This window comes from Pollachius pollachius (genome assembly GCF_949987615.1).
Source record: "Pollachius pollachius genome assembly, chromosome: 4".
NCBI classification, from domain to species: domain Eukaryota; kingdom Metazoa; phylum Chordata; class Actinopteri; order Gadiformes; family Gadidae; genus Pollachius; species Pollachius pollachius.
The window spans coordinates 12,733,430-12,751,026 of record NC_136937.1 but is presented as its reverse complement, the minus strand read 5'-3'; the positions used below and the strand labels follow the sequence as shown (position 1 = coordinate 12,751,026).

At 44.3% G+C, this 17,597-nt stretch overlaps 1 protein-coding gene across 5 annotated transcripts in view; it reads right to left on the bottom strand.

Annotated features, from left to right (window-relative positions):
* Positions 1–141: 141 nt before the first annotated feature.
* tjp2a (tight junction protein 2a (zona occludens 2)) overlaps positions 142–17,597 on the bottom strand; it is a 35,877-nt gene continuing 18,421 nt past the window's right edge. For 2 of the 5 annotated variants that reach the window (XM_079735018.1, XM_079735015.1), the window contains exons 8-24: positions 16,465–16,576; positions 15,772–15,902; positions 15,451–15,535; positions 15,043–15,193; positions 12,407–12,515; positions 11,499–11,718; positions 10,728–10,915; positions 10,132–10,227; positions 9,767–9,846; positions 9,221–9,431; positions 8,702–8,802; positions 8,227–8,454; positions 7,352–7,456; positions 4,034–4,228; positions 2,743–2,820; positions 2,132–2,217; positions 142–1,667 (exon numbers count right to left, since the gene is read on the bottom strand). In XM_079735018.1, the coding sequence (XP_079591144.1) occupies positions 1,532–1,667; positions 2,132–2,217; positions 2,743–2,820; positions 4,034–4,228; positions 7,352–7,456; positions 8,227–8,454; positions 8,702–8,802; positions 9,221–9,431; positions 9,767–9,846; positions 10,132–10,227; positions 10,728–10,915; positions 11,499–11,718; positions 12,407–12,515; positions 15,043–15,193; positions 15,451–15,535; positions 15,772–15,902; positions 16,465–16,576 (2,312 nt within the window). In that variant the 3' untranslated portion in view covers positions 142–1,531. Of the gene's footprint in view, positions 1,668–2,126; positions 2,218–2,742; positions 2,821–4,033; positions 4,232–7,351; positions 7,457–8,226; positions 8,455–8,701; positions 8,803–9,220; positions 9,432–9,766; positions 9,847–10,131; positions 10,228–10,727; positions 10,916–11,498; positions 11,719–12,406; positions 12,516–15,042; positions 15,194–15,450; positions 15,536–15,771; positions 15,903–16,464; positions 16,577–17,597 lie in introns of all 5 variants that reach the window. The other 3 variants (XM_079735014.1, XM_079735016.1, XM_079735017.1) reach the window with 3 other exon arrangements.

Genomic DNA, 17,597 nt, shown 5'->3' with positions numbered 1-17,597 from the left:
CTGGGATTTGCAGGAACGCTATCTTGATTTCCACCCCGCAGAAGGGCTGGAACCCCAAAATAAACCACACAACACACTGTATCTCACAGCTCATGTAATGCAAAAAATAGTCTAAAGTTTATTTATTGAATTTCATAATTTTGAGATCAATATCAAGAATCAATTTTCTTTAGCTGTCGGGGGACAGAGTACATGTTCATAAAATAATTAACAAAATAAACTCATGTGAGCCCAATGCAATGATTGTCGTCACATCTCCCCCCAAAATACCCATGTACAAAAAGTGTTGATGGTACTCTGTTATACACACACATATACATATATATATATATATATATATATGCATAAAAAGGTGATTGTCTCCAGTTGTAAGCAAATAATAAAGAAAAGGGTACATGGGACTAAACACAAGGAACAGTAGATCAGCCAGTAGGTGCTCAAATAACCACAGAAACCAGTCTACCTCTGCATCCTCTTTAGATATAACTGGCTGTATAAATCATTGCATCGGGCCAATATCTGTTTAACACAACAGGAATACATAACATGACATACATAACATTTCTGTTTGTCTTTGCGTTCATCTCCAGGATGCTTTAAACGTTCCAGATCTTGCGCATACATGATGGGGTCGGCCTGGCATCCTGTCAAAGTACTTTCGGTGAGCTGACGTCAGCACTGAAAGGCACTTTTCTTTATAAAAAAAAAAATTCCAAAATTGTTTTTTCTTTCTAATCTGACGAGAGACATACACGCAACTTCTATCTAAAAGACGGTTTAACGCAAACAAAATATCTAAAACATTGAATATAATTAAAACAACAAAGGGCGAAAAGAGGGAATTGTTCTTGGGTTTTTCGTTTAGGGTCTCCGCCTTATTCAGCAGTCTTGGTTCACTGTAGGTGTGGATCTGTGTCTGTGCTGGTCAAATTAGCTTCTAGGGGGTTTCCCATTGGTTCAAACTATGGTTACAAGTGTCCACTGGTGTAGCAGAGACGCCCTGGGAGCAATTACAGAGAACCAAGTGAATCCCAACTGGGACTTCACCTGGCAGGTACACGATATAAACACATTTTGTATCCTAACGTAACAAAAACCTATGAACAGACCTGTATAAAGAATATATACACTGCAATATAAAGTTTATGAAAGGGGGGGAATAAAGGTACAATTAGAAATAATACAGCAGAAGATGAACTACCAAAATAAACGTGTTAAAAATATATCATTTCGTAATGCTATTTGTGTGTGTGTAGCTTGTCACGCACATGTGCACAACCTCACACTCGACACTCGACACTAAAAATGACATCGTAAAACTTTGCTTTGTAAAAAGTCGACGTCGGGACTTGAACCTTTAAAACCGAGGACACGCACACACACGGCCGTTGTGGTGCGGTTACCGAGGCAACGGACGGAGTCTGCTTTGCTTCGGTATCAAGAAAAACAAGCAAGCGTCCGTGAGAGCGAGGGGGAGAGGCGGGGGGGGGGACTGGACAGTGTCATTGGCTGCAGCAGGCCGTCATGTGACCTACAGCTCCGTGTCCTTGTACTTCTGGGGGTTGTAGTGCCCTCGCTTGGTCTGCTCCGCCAGCTGCCGGCGGTACTCCTCCTCGTCCTCGTCGTACTGCCCCCCCCTCGACTGGGGCTCCGGGTTGGAGCTGGAGCTGTGCGCACACACACACACACTTTAATTTTGACATTGACTTCCATGTTATCCAACGAAGCATGACTAGCAAGCACGCAACCGCTGATTGATCATTGTTAAGCAGGAATCAATGTGCGTGTGTAGGTGGATAAGTGTGTGCCTGTGTGTGTGTGTGTGTGTGTGTCTATGTTAGCATGCATGCATACTGGTGTGTTTGTCTGTGTTAGTTTGTCTGTACTTGTGTGTGCTAGTGTGCATGAGGGGTGGTGTGTGTGTGTGAGTTTTCTGTGGGTGTGTGTATGTGTGTTTGTTTGTGTAAGAGTGTGTTTGTTAGATTGTGTGTGTGTTGGTTAGTGTATGTGTGTGTTAGTGTGTCTTTAAGAATGTGTGTCTTTCTGTCTGTGTTCGGTTGTGTGTGTGTGTGTATGTAGTGGTGTGTGTGTGTGCAGGTGTGTGTGTGCGTGTGCGTTTGTCTGACCTTACCCGATGGGCTGAGGTCGGTTGGCGTTGGGCTTCGGGGGCTTCATGGGCACAGCGTAGATGTCAGGGTGCTTCTGGGCGATCTCCAGCTGAACCACACAGAGGGAGGAGTCAGGACACACACACACACACACACACACACACACACACACACATACTCTGCTTGACATTAGCCTGTCCTGCCCCTGAGCGGACCAGTCAGAGGACAAGGTGGTCTGCCCGCCAGCAGAACCTTCTGGCTCTGCGTTGCTAACCAGGGACAATTGCATTGTTTACTTGGTCCGCTCGGTTTAGATAGCCTGCTCCCTCACACTGAATGCCACCCGAGAAACGGGGATCATTCGCTCTTGCCCAAACAGGGATGATTTGCTATCGGGGAAACGATGAGACAACCAGCTTTCAGATTTCTTAAGAATACAACGAGAATATAACAACACACAAAAGGATACATGTTGTATTTGTATTTGATTGAAGTAGTTGTGTAGCTTTACTACTACTACTACTCATTTATGCCCGACTGCCAGAATAGGTGCTTGTACTCGTCTACCAGCAGTGCTTGAGCGGCGGCTGTATATCTTAACCCCCAGACCCAGTATATATTCCCCCTGACTTACCCGAGCATTCTCAGCCTCCTGCAGCTCCAGCAGCCTTTGGGCTCTGGCCAGGTGGTCCATCTTCTCGAACGCCTTCACCTTCACACACACACACACTCTGAGGTTAGTCAACGCTCACCGGTTGAAGGGATGTACACATAACACACTAGCAGGTGCGTGCTGTTCAGAAGATAACACAGGGTGTCTTGCGTTATTTTCCGGCAACGTTGCACCTGGGAGTGGATCGTACCATAGACACTAAAATATTTCGATGGGTGTGGATTCATATTTAATAGGCGATTCTGTCACTAAAACTGTCAACATTCTTAGCTCATACTATAGGTTGTGTCCCTGGTCTGACCCGATGAATAAAAAGTTACTCTAGTGAATAGGGAAGGTATTATTAGGGACCTTGCAACGGAAAAGCTGTCAAAACAAAGTCTTGTTGGAGTCTGGTCAGCCGAAATACTGTAAACTACGTGTAGACTATAAGGAGAACTACATTGAAGTACACACAAACATGCTTTGTGAGCTGAAAGAAAGCTCACACAGCATGTGAGCGTGTCACACTCATATTCAAATATTTTCATGGATTTCGCAGATTTCAGACGTTAGCTAACAGGGTTATTTTAGCTAACAATGGCCAGCTGATGAGAGTTGAGCAAATGTTACTATAAGTTAAGAACAATAATGAGACTAGTTGTGATTTGAAATTAATGCTAACATTTTGACTGGCCGTGGTTTAAACAATTACATGAGACAGCATTGTTGGACAAAATGGAAGTCAACAGGGCGGGTTGATTAGATGATGGGATGCAGCTGGTACAAACACCATGACGATGGTGAAGTCAAGACGAGGGTTTTAATGAACAGGGACACGATGGACTGAATACATGCGAACCGATCGTTTACCTGTCCACCGTGTTTCTATGTTTGGCGATTAGAAGCACCCGAAGAAAACGGAAGGAAGAGAGAGAAGAAAACGGAAGAAGAGACAGAAGGAGTATCAAACGCCTGGTAAATCACGGAAACAAAAAGGTACGCTTAGCGCAAGTCATACCTTACGATCAGGTCGAAAAAAAAATGTATAAAGTAGAAAAATACGAATAAATTTAAAACTAGAAACACAAGAGATGAGTACTAAACAATGATAAAAAAACAAAACTAAAGGCATTTCCAAAGATATCTGCTTGAGTTAAAACAGAGCAGACAGGAAAGAGGAAGGAAAAAAAAGTATAGAACAAATAAATCAATAAAATATAGAGGCAGGTAAACAGCAGCGCATAAAGCCGGTGCACCAGGAGGCGCTGACCTTCCCCATGAAGGAGCGGCTGGCGGGGTCCTCCTCCTCGCGCCCCGGCTCCTCGGCCGGGCGCGCCCCGTAGGTGGGCTTGAGGGCCACGGGGGGCGGCAGGGGCCGGCTGGCCCCCGGGGCCTCGCTGCTCAGGGTGCTGCTGGAGTGGGAGTCGTAGCCGCGCGACGACTCGGCGCGGCTCTGGATGCGCACCTGCTGGGGGAGGGGGGGGGGGGGCATTAAGGATATAGTACTGGATACACAGGCTATATACATACATTATACCATAGATACGTCATATTATAAAGGTTATATACACAGGCTATATACATACATTATACCATAGATACGTCATATTATAAAGGTTATATACACAGGCTATATACATACATTATACCATAGATACGTCATATTATAAAGGTTATATACACAGGCTATATACATACATTATACCATAGATACGTCATATTATAAAGGTTATATACACAGGCTATATACATACATTATACCATAGATACGTCATATTATAAAGGTTATATACACAGGCTATATACATACATTATACCATAGATACGTCATATTATAAAGGCTATATACACAGGCTATATACATACATTATACCATAGATACGTCATATTATAAAGGTTATATACACAGGCTATATACATACATTATACCATAGATACGTCATATTATAAAGGCTATATACACAGGCTATATACATACATTATACCATAGATACGTCATATTATAAAGGTTATATACACAGGCTATATACATACATTATACCATAGATACGTCATATTATAAAGGTTATATACACAGGCTATATACATACATTATACCATAGATACGTCATATTATAAAGGTTATATACACAGGCTATATACATACATTATACCATAGATACGTCATATTATAAAGGTTATATACACAGGCTGTATACATACATTATACCATAGATACGTCATATTATAAAGGTTATATACACAGGCTATATACATACATTATACCATAGATACGTCATATTATAAAGGTTATATACACAGGCTATATACATACATTATACCATAGATACGTCATATTATAAAGGTTATATACACAGGCTATATACATACATTATACCATAGATACGTCATATTCTAAAGGTTATATACACAGGCTGTATACATACATTATACCATAGATACGTCATATTATAAAGGTTATATACACAGGCTATATACATACATTATACCATAGATACGTCATATTATAAAGGTTATATACACAGGCTGTATACATACATTATACCATAGATACGTCATATTATAAAGGTTATATACACAGGCTATATACATACATTATACCATAGATACGTCATATTATAAAGGTTATATACACAGGCTATATACATACATTATACCATAGATACGTCATATTATAAAGGTTATATACACAGGCTATATACATACATTATACCATAGATACGTCATATTCTAAAGGTTATATACACAGGCTATATACATACATTATACCATAGATACGTCATATTATAAAGGTTATATACACAGGCTATATACATACATTATACCATAGATACGTCATATTATAAAGGTTATATACACAGGCTATATACATACACTATACCATAGATACGTCATATTATAAAGGCTATATACACAGGCTATATACATACATTATACCATAGATACGTCATATTATAAAGGTTATATACACAGGCTATATACATACATTATACCATAGATACGTCATATTATAAAGGTTATATACACAGGCTATATACATACATTATACCATAGATACGTCATATTATAAAGGTTATATACACAGGCTATATACATACATTATACCATAGATACGTCATATTATAAAGGTTATATACACAGGCTATATACATACATTATACCATAGATACGTCATATTATAAAGGTTATATACACAGGCTATATACATACATTATACCATAGATACGTCATATTATAAAGGTTATATACACAGGCTGTATACATACATTATACCATAGATACGTCATATTATAAAGGTTATATACACAGGCTATATACATACATTATACCATAGATACGTCATATTATAAAGGTTATATACACAGGCTATATACATACATTATACCATAGATACGTCATATTATAAAGGTTATATACACAGGCTATATACATACATTATACCATAGATACGTCATATTCTAAAGGTTATATACACAGGCTGTATACATACATTATACCATAGATACGTCATATTATAAAGGTTATATACACAGGCTATATACATACATTATACCATAGATACGTCATATTATAAAGGTTATATACACAGGCTGTATACATACATTATACCATAGATACGTCATATTATAAAGGTTATATACACAGGCTATATACATACATTATACCATAGATACGTCATATTATAAAGGTTATATACACAGGCTATATACATACATTATACCATAGATACGTCATATTATAAAGGTTATATACACAGGCTATATACATACATTATACCATAGATACGTCATATTCTAAAGGTTATATACACAGGCTATATACATACATTATACCATAGATACGTCATATTATAAAGGTTATATACACAGGCTATATACATACATTATACCATAGATACGTCATATTATAAAGGTTATATATACAGGCTATATACATACATTATACCTTCTGTTAGCTTGGTCATATTTTAAATGTTAGATACACAGGTTATTATAACAATGACATACTTCATTGTTATTTCTATTATAATTTATGTTTATAACAATACATGTTATATTCATAGGTTCTAATAACAATTACGTATATTTTCATATAACTGTTATAGTTATTATAATTTATGTATGTGATATGATATAAAGGTTATTGTTATTATAACTTATGTGTATAAGTTATACATGTTATATACATATGTTATAATAACAAAATCATATGTACAGTATATAATATGACATAAAGGTTATTGTTATTATAACTTATGTATATGTTATATACATATGTTATATGATAACCATACATCGGTAAAGGCCTACAATGGCTTGGAAGTAGAGCGGGATGCTATAAAAAATATACTACATTGTATTTATGCAATAATAAAATAATGTGTACCAAAAACAAAAACAAAAAAATATTAAAGTCAAAGGAAGAATTCGAAAAGTAGTCGCAATACGAGTAAAAAATACATTGCTAATATATTGAAACATATACATCATTTATGGAAACATATACACATCAAATAGGGCCGATATTAGGCAGTTGAACGGAGCAGACCCCATGTGGTCAGGGTGATCTGGCCTGGTCTAGACCTCACCTTGGGGGGCTCAGGGACAAAGGAGGGGGGAGGGCTGGGGTCTTGGGTCAGAGCCTCCCGGCTGCCCGACCTCCTCATCCGAGCCCTGGGCTCAGGGTGAGACTTCTATTGGAGGGGGAGCACCACACACACACACACACACACACACACGCACACACAACAGGGAGCACACACGCACACACACACACACACAACAGGAAGCACACACGCACACATAACAGGGAGCACAACACACACACACACAGGGAGCACAACACACACACACAACAGGGAGCACAACACACACACAACAGGGAGCACAACACACACACAAACAGGGAGCACAACACACACACAAACACAGGAGTCCCACAGAGAACACAACATACACACACACACACAAAGATGCACAGTGACAAAGTGTTAGGAGTGATGGACACACACGGTCTACATGACGTCCACAGGTCAGGACACAGAGATCCAACATATGGAAGCTGAGCTTAACACTGCGATGCTTCGTACATAAAGCTAGGGTAGGCCATATGGAGGAACAGCCAGAGTAAGCTTGATTTTCAAAGTGTCCAACTGACACTCCAAAGCCTATCCCCCAAAAACATGTGACTAGCTCGCTAGATTTAGCAGTAGGCCTGCCTAGCCTTGTGGATGCTTCTGGTCATGCGCGGGCATTTAGGCTGATTGAAATGATTGGAAGAGGTTGAAAGGCCTGCGACAGCCACAAATACCAGATTAATCTCTTTTTCATTTATTGATTGATGCCGGGATGTCAACATAATTAAAAAAAAAAAAAAAAAAAAAGCCTATAAAAAAACGGCCTATCCCAGCTTTAAGTGAGGGTGTAATTGTGAGTGTCTGACCCCCCTCCCCGACCCCCTCACCTCGTCGGGCAGCACGGGCTCCGAGGAGCGTCCAATGGCGGAGACGGGCTGGGGCTCCAGCTCCAGCGTCTCGTCCAGCTCATTGTCCGTGTAGGCTCCGCCCTCGTCGGCGGTGTCCTCGTAGTCGCTGGTCATGCGGCTGTCCATGCTCAGGTAGTCCACGCTCATCACCGACAGGTAGGACATGCGGTCGTCCTGGACGTCCAGGTCCTCCTCCGAACCGTCCAGCTGTTGAGAATATACACCCGATTTTAAAGCTGCACTATATGCGTTTTACCATTAGCATCCTCTAGTGGCTAGTGTTGTTACTACAACCGTCATCTGAAAAGAGTGACACTTCTGAATGAAACTACGGAAAATGTTTTCGTCATGCATTATTTCCAGCCGGGTCGCAACGCTTTTGATTGTGGCCTTATCAAAACCCGAAAGTGTTTATCTTTCTTTGCACTCGATTCCACCTCTCAGCTGGCCTCACCTTGCCCTCACACACCCAGACAGCCCTCTGCTGCTGCTCCCGGATGGAGTCCTTCACACTGCCGTACCACGCGTCGTTAGCAGAGTTCAGGTCGATGGTTGCTGGGAGACAAACAGCACAGGACAAGATCTCAAGGGTCGGTCGAAAATGGACAAATATAGCTGAGGTCTAAGAGTGTTAACGCTATGTTCTTTGAGTACAACAGTGGTAGTCCGGAGGAAACAAATAGACAGATCGACAGACAGATGGACGTCAAGACAGAGAGTCCGACAGACAGACAGACAGATAAAGAGACGGAGAGCAGACAGACAGACAGGCAGGCAGACAGACACACAGCTAGACACACAGCTAGCCAGCCAGCCAGACGGAGCCAAACAGCCAGACAGACAGACCGACAGACAGCCAAACAGACAGAGCCAGACAGACACAGAGCCAGCAAGACAGACAGACAGCCACACAGCCAGACAGACACACACACAGCCAGCCAGCCAGCAGACAGGCCCGTCCGGCCCTACTCACAGGTGAAGAGGTGGGAGCAGGTCTTCCTCAGCTTGACGGCCTGCTCGTACAGCTTGCGCGCGCTGCGGTTGGAGCCGGGCACCAGCCGGTTGCGCATGGCCTTGACGCCCTGCTTGCTGTCCGGGTTGAGGAACACCACGATGGGGTACCACTGGGTGTAGTTCAGGGTGTCCACCGCCTTGGGCGTGACGTCCAGCAGGGCATGCAGGTCCTGAAGCACCAAGAAAATAGGGCTCACTTGTATTCAGTGGGCTTGGTGTGTTGTGGGACTGTCCCTGACTCTTTAGGGTTTTGTAGGGTGTGTGTGTGTGTGTGTGTGTGTGTGTGGGTGTGTGTGGGATTATGTCATTATCTCTGATGGATCTGTTTAATTCTGAATGTATGTTTGTATGTTATCATGTGTATGTTTGTCACGACGTGTTATAAGCACATATGGGCTGGGCACAATAACAACATAAAATCAATCCATATAGTCAATATCAATCAATATTAATCTCACTTTATCAATCTCAGTTTACCATAATTGGATGGAAATTGACGGTGTACCTGTTCAATGAGCTGTCGAATTGTGTTGAGTCTGACCACGCCTGAAGACTTCTCACTGCCTGCGTCCTTGGGTTCAGTCTCTATAAAGAGAGAAAGAAATGAGGCCCATTTTTAGAATTGACCTTATTCTTCGGGGAAGGTTTCATTCTTTCAGGCTGTGGGTTTCCTGCAGCGATAAGCCCTTAGCAAAAAGAGAACCGACGGCAGCCGCAGGAAATGGGCCGAGGGCATGCGAGGTGAACATATGATTAATTTCTACCAGGTAAAGAGTTTACTGACTAATGTCTTAATAATGACTCAATCCTAGCCTTGCAGAGTAAACCAGCATTCTAGTGTAGTACCAGAGTATTACATTCAATACTTACTGGCGACGACGAATTCATTGGGCAGGTCGTTTCCCAGCTTGTCGTTGGCGGCGTCAGCGATGGGTCCGAACAGAACCACGGGCCTCCTGAACCCAGCTGTAAGACACACACACACATACACACACACACACGCACACACCAGGGACCAGACTGAGATTAGGGCAGGGCCTCAGAAAACAACGCACATATAGTTGATCCCCAAGCACATTATGATGAGTTCTTGCACAGTAGTGTAGTGTATGGATTTATCCTGCTCAAAATGTTGATGTAAAGGCAATTTTTTTAAATATAGGGTAAGATGTAAATATGGACAGAAATTGCCCTCTTCGGGTTAAACGCATACTATCCAAGAGTTCCCTGCTATCAGCCATTTTAGGTTAACAGTGAACATCCGATCAAAGATTCTGTCTACAACCCTGCCCCCTCAAATCTGAGGAAGGTAACGAGGGGAGACAGTCAGCGGCAACTAATTATAAACACGAAACAAGATAGCCTTTTTGTCTTTTCTGAAATAGAGGGCGGGCGGGACTCAAACTGGGGGGGGTGTGGTCTCCCCACCAGCCCAGAGCAGTAAGCAGGGCGTGGTCCCCGGGTACCTTCTCGTAACACCACCCTCTCGTAGGCGGGGAAGCGGGTGGAGACGGGCGCGGCGCTCAGGTCCTCCCGGCTCTTGCGGAGGTCCTTCTTCTTGGCCGCCCTTTGACCCCTCAGCCTCCAGAAGTCCCCCCGGTCGGTGCCGGCGGCGGCCCGCTGGGCGTTCTGCACGTTGGACATCTGCTCCGCCCTGTGGAAGTCCCATACATGGTGTCAGCACGTCAACAGGGAGGGGGGGGGGGGGGGGGTTACATTTAAAGGGTTTACAGTTTACATTTAAAAGGGGTGATATTATGCCAACAGGTGTGAGTGCGATTAGCCGTTACAAGCCGTTTGAAAATCTGCCCTTCCCTGTGCCTTAGTGACATCATAAGTGGGAGTGACGTTGGCTGTATCGCAAAACGAAGGGCAGCATTGCTCTTGATTGACAAACGGCCACACCCAGCATCGATTTAAGATGACGTTCCCCAGTGGCGCGGGGGAGAATACCTTGCAACACCCTGCCTGTCAATCAACTGTGCACATGATTGACAGGTAGGACGGATCCCCCCCGAAACCAATTAGGAAAGAGATTCCCCTAAGGGCCAGTCAGGAGCGAGCAGGCAGCGGCCACAAAATCGAAAAGCGTTCACACACGGCGCCCACCGGAGATCAGATATACCCCCCTAACAGAGCAGTTCCCCTCGCTGACGGCTGGGACTGCTCTGTGAGGGGGGGGGGGGATATCTGATCTAGATGGCTGGAGAGGCGGAGCTCCGACGGAGGACCCCCACCTGCTCTTGTTGGGGATGACGCCCTTCTCCAGCAGCTGGTTCTCCTTGTCCGTGCGGATGGCCAGCCAGTTGCCCAGCTTGCCGTCGTACAGCGTGTCCGTGACCTTGAAGATCTGGCCCCGGGAGAAGGCCAGGCTCTGCGGAGCCTCCTTCTCGTACTCAAAGTGGGTCCGGATGAAGAACGAGTCGCCCCGGCCCGACGTCAGGATGTCCTTGTACACTGAGAGAGGAAGAAGATGGGGGGGTCACCTGGCGTCCTATTGGTTATTGATCTGTCAGCCATCCAATCAGACCGGCCCCCATATGAGATGAACGGTTTGTGATTGGTTCGCATGGGAATCAGTCTAAACGGGGAGCCGGGGTCAGACTTGCTGCCAGAGCAAATAAAACATGAGCTCGCAGATTTGTCTCCAAGCTGCCTCTTGCAGTTTACATCTGTATTTAATTCCTTAAGCCACGGCGTGTCTGTGTTTCCTGCCAGGGCACGTTAATGCACTTGTGGGTGCTGCTTTGAAGGTGCTGCACCCACCCCCCGTCCTACTATAACATAGCGGGGCTCAGGTGAAAACAAAGACTGGCACAAATGTGTTCATCAACACCCACACACACAGACAGACACACGTGCCGTTGTGTTCCACTACTGGATTTATTTGGACGTGTAAAGGAGTAACGGAGCAGTCTTTAACTCAACGCTGTGGACTTAAAGGAGCACTCTTTAACTCAACACTGCTGAGTTAAAGGTTGCTTGTCTACTGCTCCTTTAACTCAACACTGCTGAGTTAAGGTTGCTGTCTACTGTTCCTTTAACTCAACAGGGCTGAGTTAAGGAGTGCTCCTTTGGACCAGCTTAAGCTTAGAGTCCCGGCTGGTATGGGACATCCCAGGGCTGTCCTCTTGCCAACGCTCACCCTCTGGTTTGCTCTGGGCCAAGATGGTGATGTCCTCCCCTTTGGGAACCTCCAGGAGGTAGAGGACCGCGTCCTCTCGCACCATGCCGCGGAAGTCCATGTTGTTCACCTGACACACACACACACACACACACACACACACACACACACACGAGTGAATGATTACGTGAGAATCTAATATTTGGTATCTGGGAATAAATACGGACGATTGTGTCCCGCTCTCAGTTTATTTCACATTGAACCAGTCGAGGACTTGCTGAGATTGTGAGGGATAATAAACCTTTCTACGACCGCTCAAGCAGGGACTAGGAAGGAAGGAACACACTAGAGATGGTAGGAACTCTGGTGAATAGCACACATCGCAGTGATTTATTAGGGGTGTAACGGTACACAAAAGTCACGGTTCGGTACGTACGTCACAGCAACGGTGATAGTAACACCTGGATGGTGCCTTTTCAAATGCGTGTGCATGTTAAAGTGATGTACGTAGACACGGAGAGCCTGTCGGAGACCCTCTCCATAGCTTACGTGCGATTCCAATATTTTTTAACTATCCGTCGACGCCATGGACCTATTGGTCGACGCAACGGAGACGGCAAGGGCTGTGATTGGTCCTCTAACAAAATCATTTCCTGAATCACTTCTCCGGTTTGACTTTGCACCTTAATTACCTTGTACATTGTTTACTTTGCACCTTAAGGACCAATAAAACACCAAATAAGATTTGAAAAGCTTTGGAAGTTTATTTACAACACTGCTTACATGGTTTGTAGTCAACATATAAGATCGATCGGGCGGCGAATTGCATTGCGTATCCGACATCCCGAAGGAGAGCTGCTGAGCGGATTACGGAGTCGGAGTAGTATACTTTAGCTTAACGGTCCGGGTGGAACTCCGACTTCAAGTTTTAAATTCTGCATCGCAAAACAAGCCTTTACATTTGCCATATTAACGCTATGTACGCCACATTTAGGAACCGCGGTACACCTCTGTAACCGCACCGAAGTGCCTGTAGTGTGACGGTTCGGTACAAATGCGTGTACAATTACACCCCTAGTGACTATATATTGTACCTTGTCAACATTTCTGTAATCGTGAGCATTTGGAGAGGGCAGAGGTTCAGAGTTTGTTGCAAGTATATGTAGGCTGAGAGAGGGCCACGAATTGTATTGTTATCACGTTCTGCCGAAACTGCAATTTCTGTTGCCTCTTACTTCCTATGAACGGTAGACCAGTTAACATTCCCCAGTCTCTTACTTCCTATGAGCTGTACACCAGTTAACATTCCCCAGTCTCTTACTTCCTATGAGATGTACATCAGTTAACATTCCCCAGTCTCTTACTTCCTATGAGCTGTACACCAGTTAACATTCCCCAGTCTCTTACTTCCTATGAGATGTACATCAGTTAACATTCCCCAGTCTCTTACTTCCTATGAGCTGTACACCAGTTAACATTCCCCAGTCTCTGACTTCCTCTGAGGTGTACACCATTTAACATTCCCTAGTCTCTTACTTCCTGTGAGCTGTACACCAGTTAATAGTCCCCAGAGTAAGAAGAATCAGAAGCTTATTCACCAAACAACCGCTATCTTTCTCTAATTCATCACAGTACATCACGTAATATATCAAAAGACATCGCAAGGGCGGGGCTATCAATTGTCTGCCATCATTGGCTGGTAACATACAGAAAGGGGCAGCCCCTTGATTCCCATTGGTGATTCAAACAAGCCAATCACAAACCACCTGCACCCTCTCTAGTTCAAACAAGAGTCCAACAAGAGCTGTTGGACTGTGAGACAAACAATGGGTCTTTTGTGAATACCAACCCCTTAAGTTTCTCCATCGTTCAATTACTTTAAGAACAATAAGGGGTTAGAGAGAGTGGTCTGGCAGGGACGAGGATAAAAACAGGATAGAGGTAAATCCACATCAATTGTTTGATCAACTCATTAAGGGTAATGGCAGGAAAGTGACAGTGTATTCACAGTTTGATCAACTAAAAGTGGAGGTCGGAGACGGGGATCTGGCAGGGACAGCTGTGAGGGCAGGGTGAGGGTGTAATCATATTAACTCTCTGATCAGTCAAGACTGCAGGTCCGAGAAAAGCATTTGGCAGGGAGGGGCGTGAGGGCAGCGAAAAAGGTGTCAACCACTAACAATGAGGGTCAGAGAAAGGTCTCTGGCAGGGAGGGGGCTGAAAACAGAGCAAGGCGAGACCATATCCAACTGTTAGATGAATGCATTCCTCAACATGTTCTATTTCTGCTTTCCTGTTTACAACTAATTCCTTAAGCCGCTGGTGTCTGCGGTTCCTGGTGACGCACCTGTGCTGGCTGCGTTCAGGGAGCCAAACTTACCCCAGGGCTCTTGTCAAAGCAATGTGCAGAACGTGTAACGAAAACACCTCTGACTAGGAAGGGCTAGGAAGTCTCTCTCTATCGTTTCATCTCCCAAGGGCTCCGCAGTTCTCTCTCTCTCTCTCACTCACTCTCTCTCTCTCTCTGCTGATAACATATCTCTGCCCTCTGACGCGTGTTCAATACCGCTGACCAACTCGGCGCCTCGTTCCCGGGTTCAGGGGGTAAGACCAGGACCCTTTGGGGAGGGGGTTGATGGTGTATGGGGGGCAGATACCTTCATGATCTGGTCTCCGGTCTGGAGCCCCTCCTTCTCAGCGGCGCTGTCCTCTTGGACGCCGGCGATGAAGATGCCCACATCGTTACCGCCCGCCAGCCGCAGACCCACGCTGTCGCCCTTCTGGAAGCGCACCATCACCGTGTTGGGCCTGCACACACAGACAGACACGCGCACAATATTATAGTCAAAGTATTATAATAATGTCCCTTTATGCGGCACTCGTCGTTCCCTGATAGCTGCACAGTACAATATGTAAAACAATAATTACAACTTGGAAATTGACTGAATGCATTTTTGTACAAAAGTTTTTATGGTGGATTAATAAGTTAATAATAATGATGAAAGTAGGGCAGATGCTTCTGATAACACCAGGATATGACAGGGATGTGTGTTACTGGTACACACCCGTATATTTCCTGGTCCTCTGCGCTTGGCTTGAGTGGCAACTTTGGCAGACCGTGAATCTTGGGAATCACCCTTGCAACCGGCGCTAGAGGGAGGACACACACACACACACACACACACACACACACACACACACACAAAATGAGGAGCCGATACTTGGGAGGTATTTGTCTTGAATTCACAGACCAAAACGATATTGACTTAGCTCCCAGACAATCAAGTGGGACACAATGAACTGGCCAGGCAGTAATCCTTCACTCAGATATCAAACCACGTCATCTGAAACACAAACAGAGGAGGACACGGCAGTGATCCACTTACCTGGGGGAGTTTCAGACCTGGGCTCCTCCCTGTCAGGTGCCAAAGGGGGCAGGTCCTCCGCGGACCTATCGGGAGCCCGGAATGGCGTTGGCATGGCGCCCATCTTGGCCAGCCTGCTGGGTGGGTCCTCGCTATAAAAGTGGACGACACGCACACAAGCCACCGCAGTTGGTCAGAGGAGGGCCGGACTCGCCGAAGACTGACGGCACTTCTGTGCAACTACGGTGCTTATCAGCCATGACTTAAGTTTATAACGGTATATATAAGGGTATTTAGTAAGACCCTGAGCTTAAAGAATCTGAATATTGATCCCTGATACATAATTGTGTTACTGACGCATTACTGCGTCACCTTTGTCCATGTCCAAGATACAGAATCCTCCATATATATATATATATATATATATATATATATATATATATATATATATATATATATATATATATATATATATATACATAAACATATACACACACACACACACACACACACAGTATTTATATCTTACAGCTTACACCACTCACACAGTCTATTCATCACCTCATAAAGGGTTGATCTTTCAAATAAACCCTGTTGAGATGCATTGGGGTTGGGACCGGCCCGCCCGGTTTAGCCGAGTCAGCGCGACCCAGCGCAGGAATGCACTGGTGAATGTGGGCGTGGCCCTCCCTCTGGCCCCCGGTGTTGCTTTACCTGGTCTTGTCTCGGAGCCTCTCATTGGACGAGTGAGAGGAGAGATCTGAGTGGTGGGCCGGCCGGTCATCCTGTGGGGAGTAGGAGTGGTAGGACTCTATCTCAGAGATATCTGCCAGAGGAGGAGGAGGAGGAGGAGGAGGAGGAGCACAACAGAGGCCGTTATCACCCACAACCCAGACGAGCGCCGACCAGTCGGGAACTGTTCTGCACGTGCGCCTCCATCTTAATTTATTGTAATTCATTTATGACTACATGAATATGCTCCGATGAGTAAATCCCAGGGGCCCCCCTGGGTTGAAATGAAGCCGTGTGTGAACGCACCAGAGAAGAACGGCAAGCAAAGTTCTTAGGAAAATGTGTCCTTGTACCAACTATAAATAGGTATATATATCATGTTATATAAATATCCATGAGTACTGAAAAAGTTCTTGAGGCTAAATATACTCCAAGTCTACAAAAGAGATTTATACACACCCTCCCTCCAAACTGCACCCAAATATGTATACAAGTCTAAAAAGCACTTATTCATTGCCATGAGGTCATGTTTCTGTGTGACGCTCATTAACCGGTTGGTCCAGTGTGTACTGTGCCACGTTGCATAATGATCGGTTTCCTTATTGTCAGCGTCAACATAACCTTCTCAGTAATTGTGTTTTTGTACATATTGACCAATCATGTTAATTCATATAAATGTATCATTTATTATGAAAGAGTCACCGCTTTATGAGCCAGTCCATTACATTCTGGCTGTTTTGTACATCCTAAAACTGTTACAGAGTACTGTGTGTCAGTGGCAGTGCTTAAGTCCTTCCCAACCAAGTCAAAGTTTTGATCAAGGATGACTTTTCCCTGGAACCCACGCCATGTTAAATGGCACATGTTTTTTTGGTTTTGCTGAGGAAGAGGAAGTCCGCTGCTTATATTTGCATTCTTTGGAAAGATAAAGAGATGCGTATCTGGCTAATCAAGACACACTTCAAAGTTCCAAGAGTAAACTCCAGCCTATCTGGAATCAATGATGCTTATTAACCTGATAAATGTGCGATCAAAAATCTACGTGCATGTTGCCGATGGCGATGCATTTATTACCCACAATGCCGTGCCTGACAATCCTAACACTTTCTAAGAAT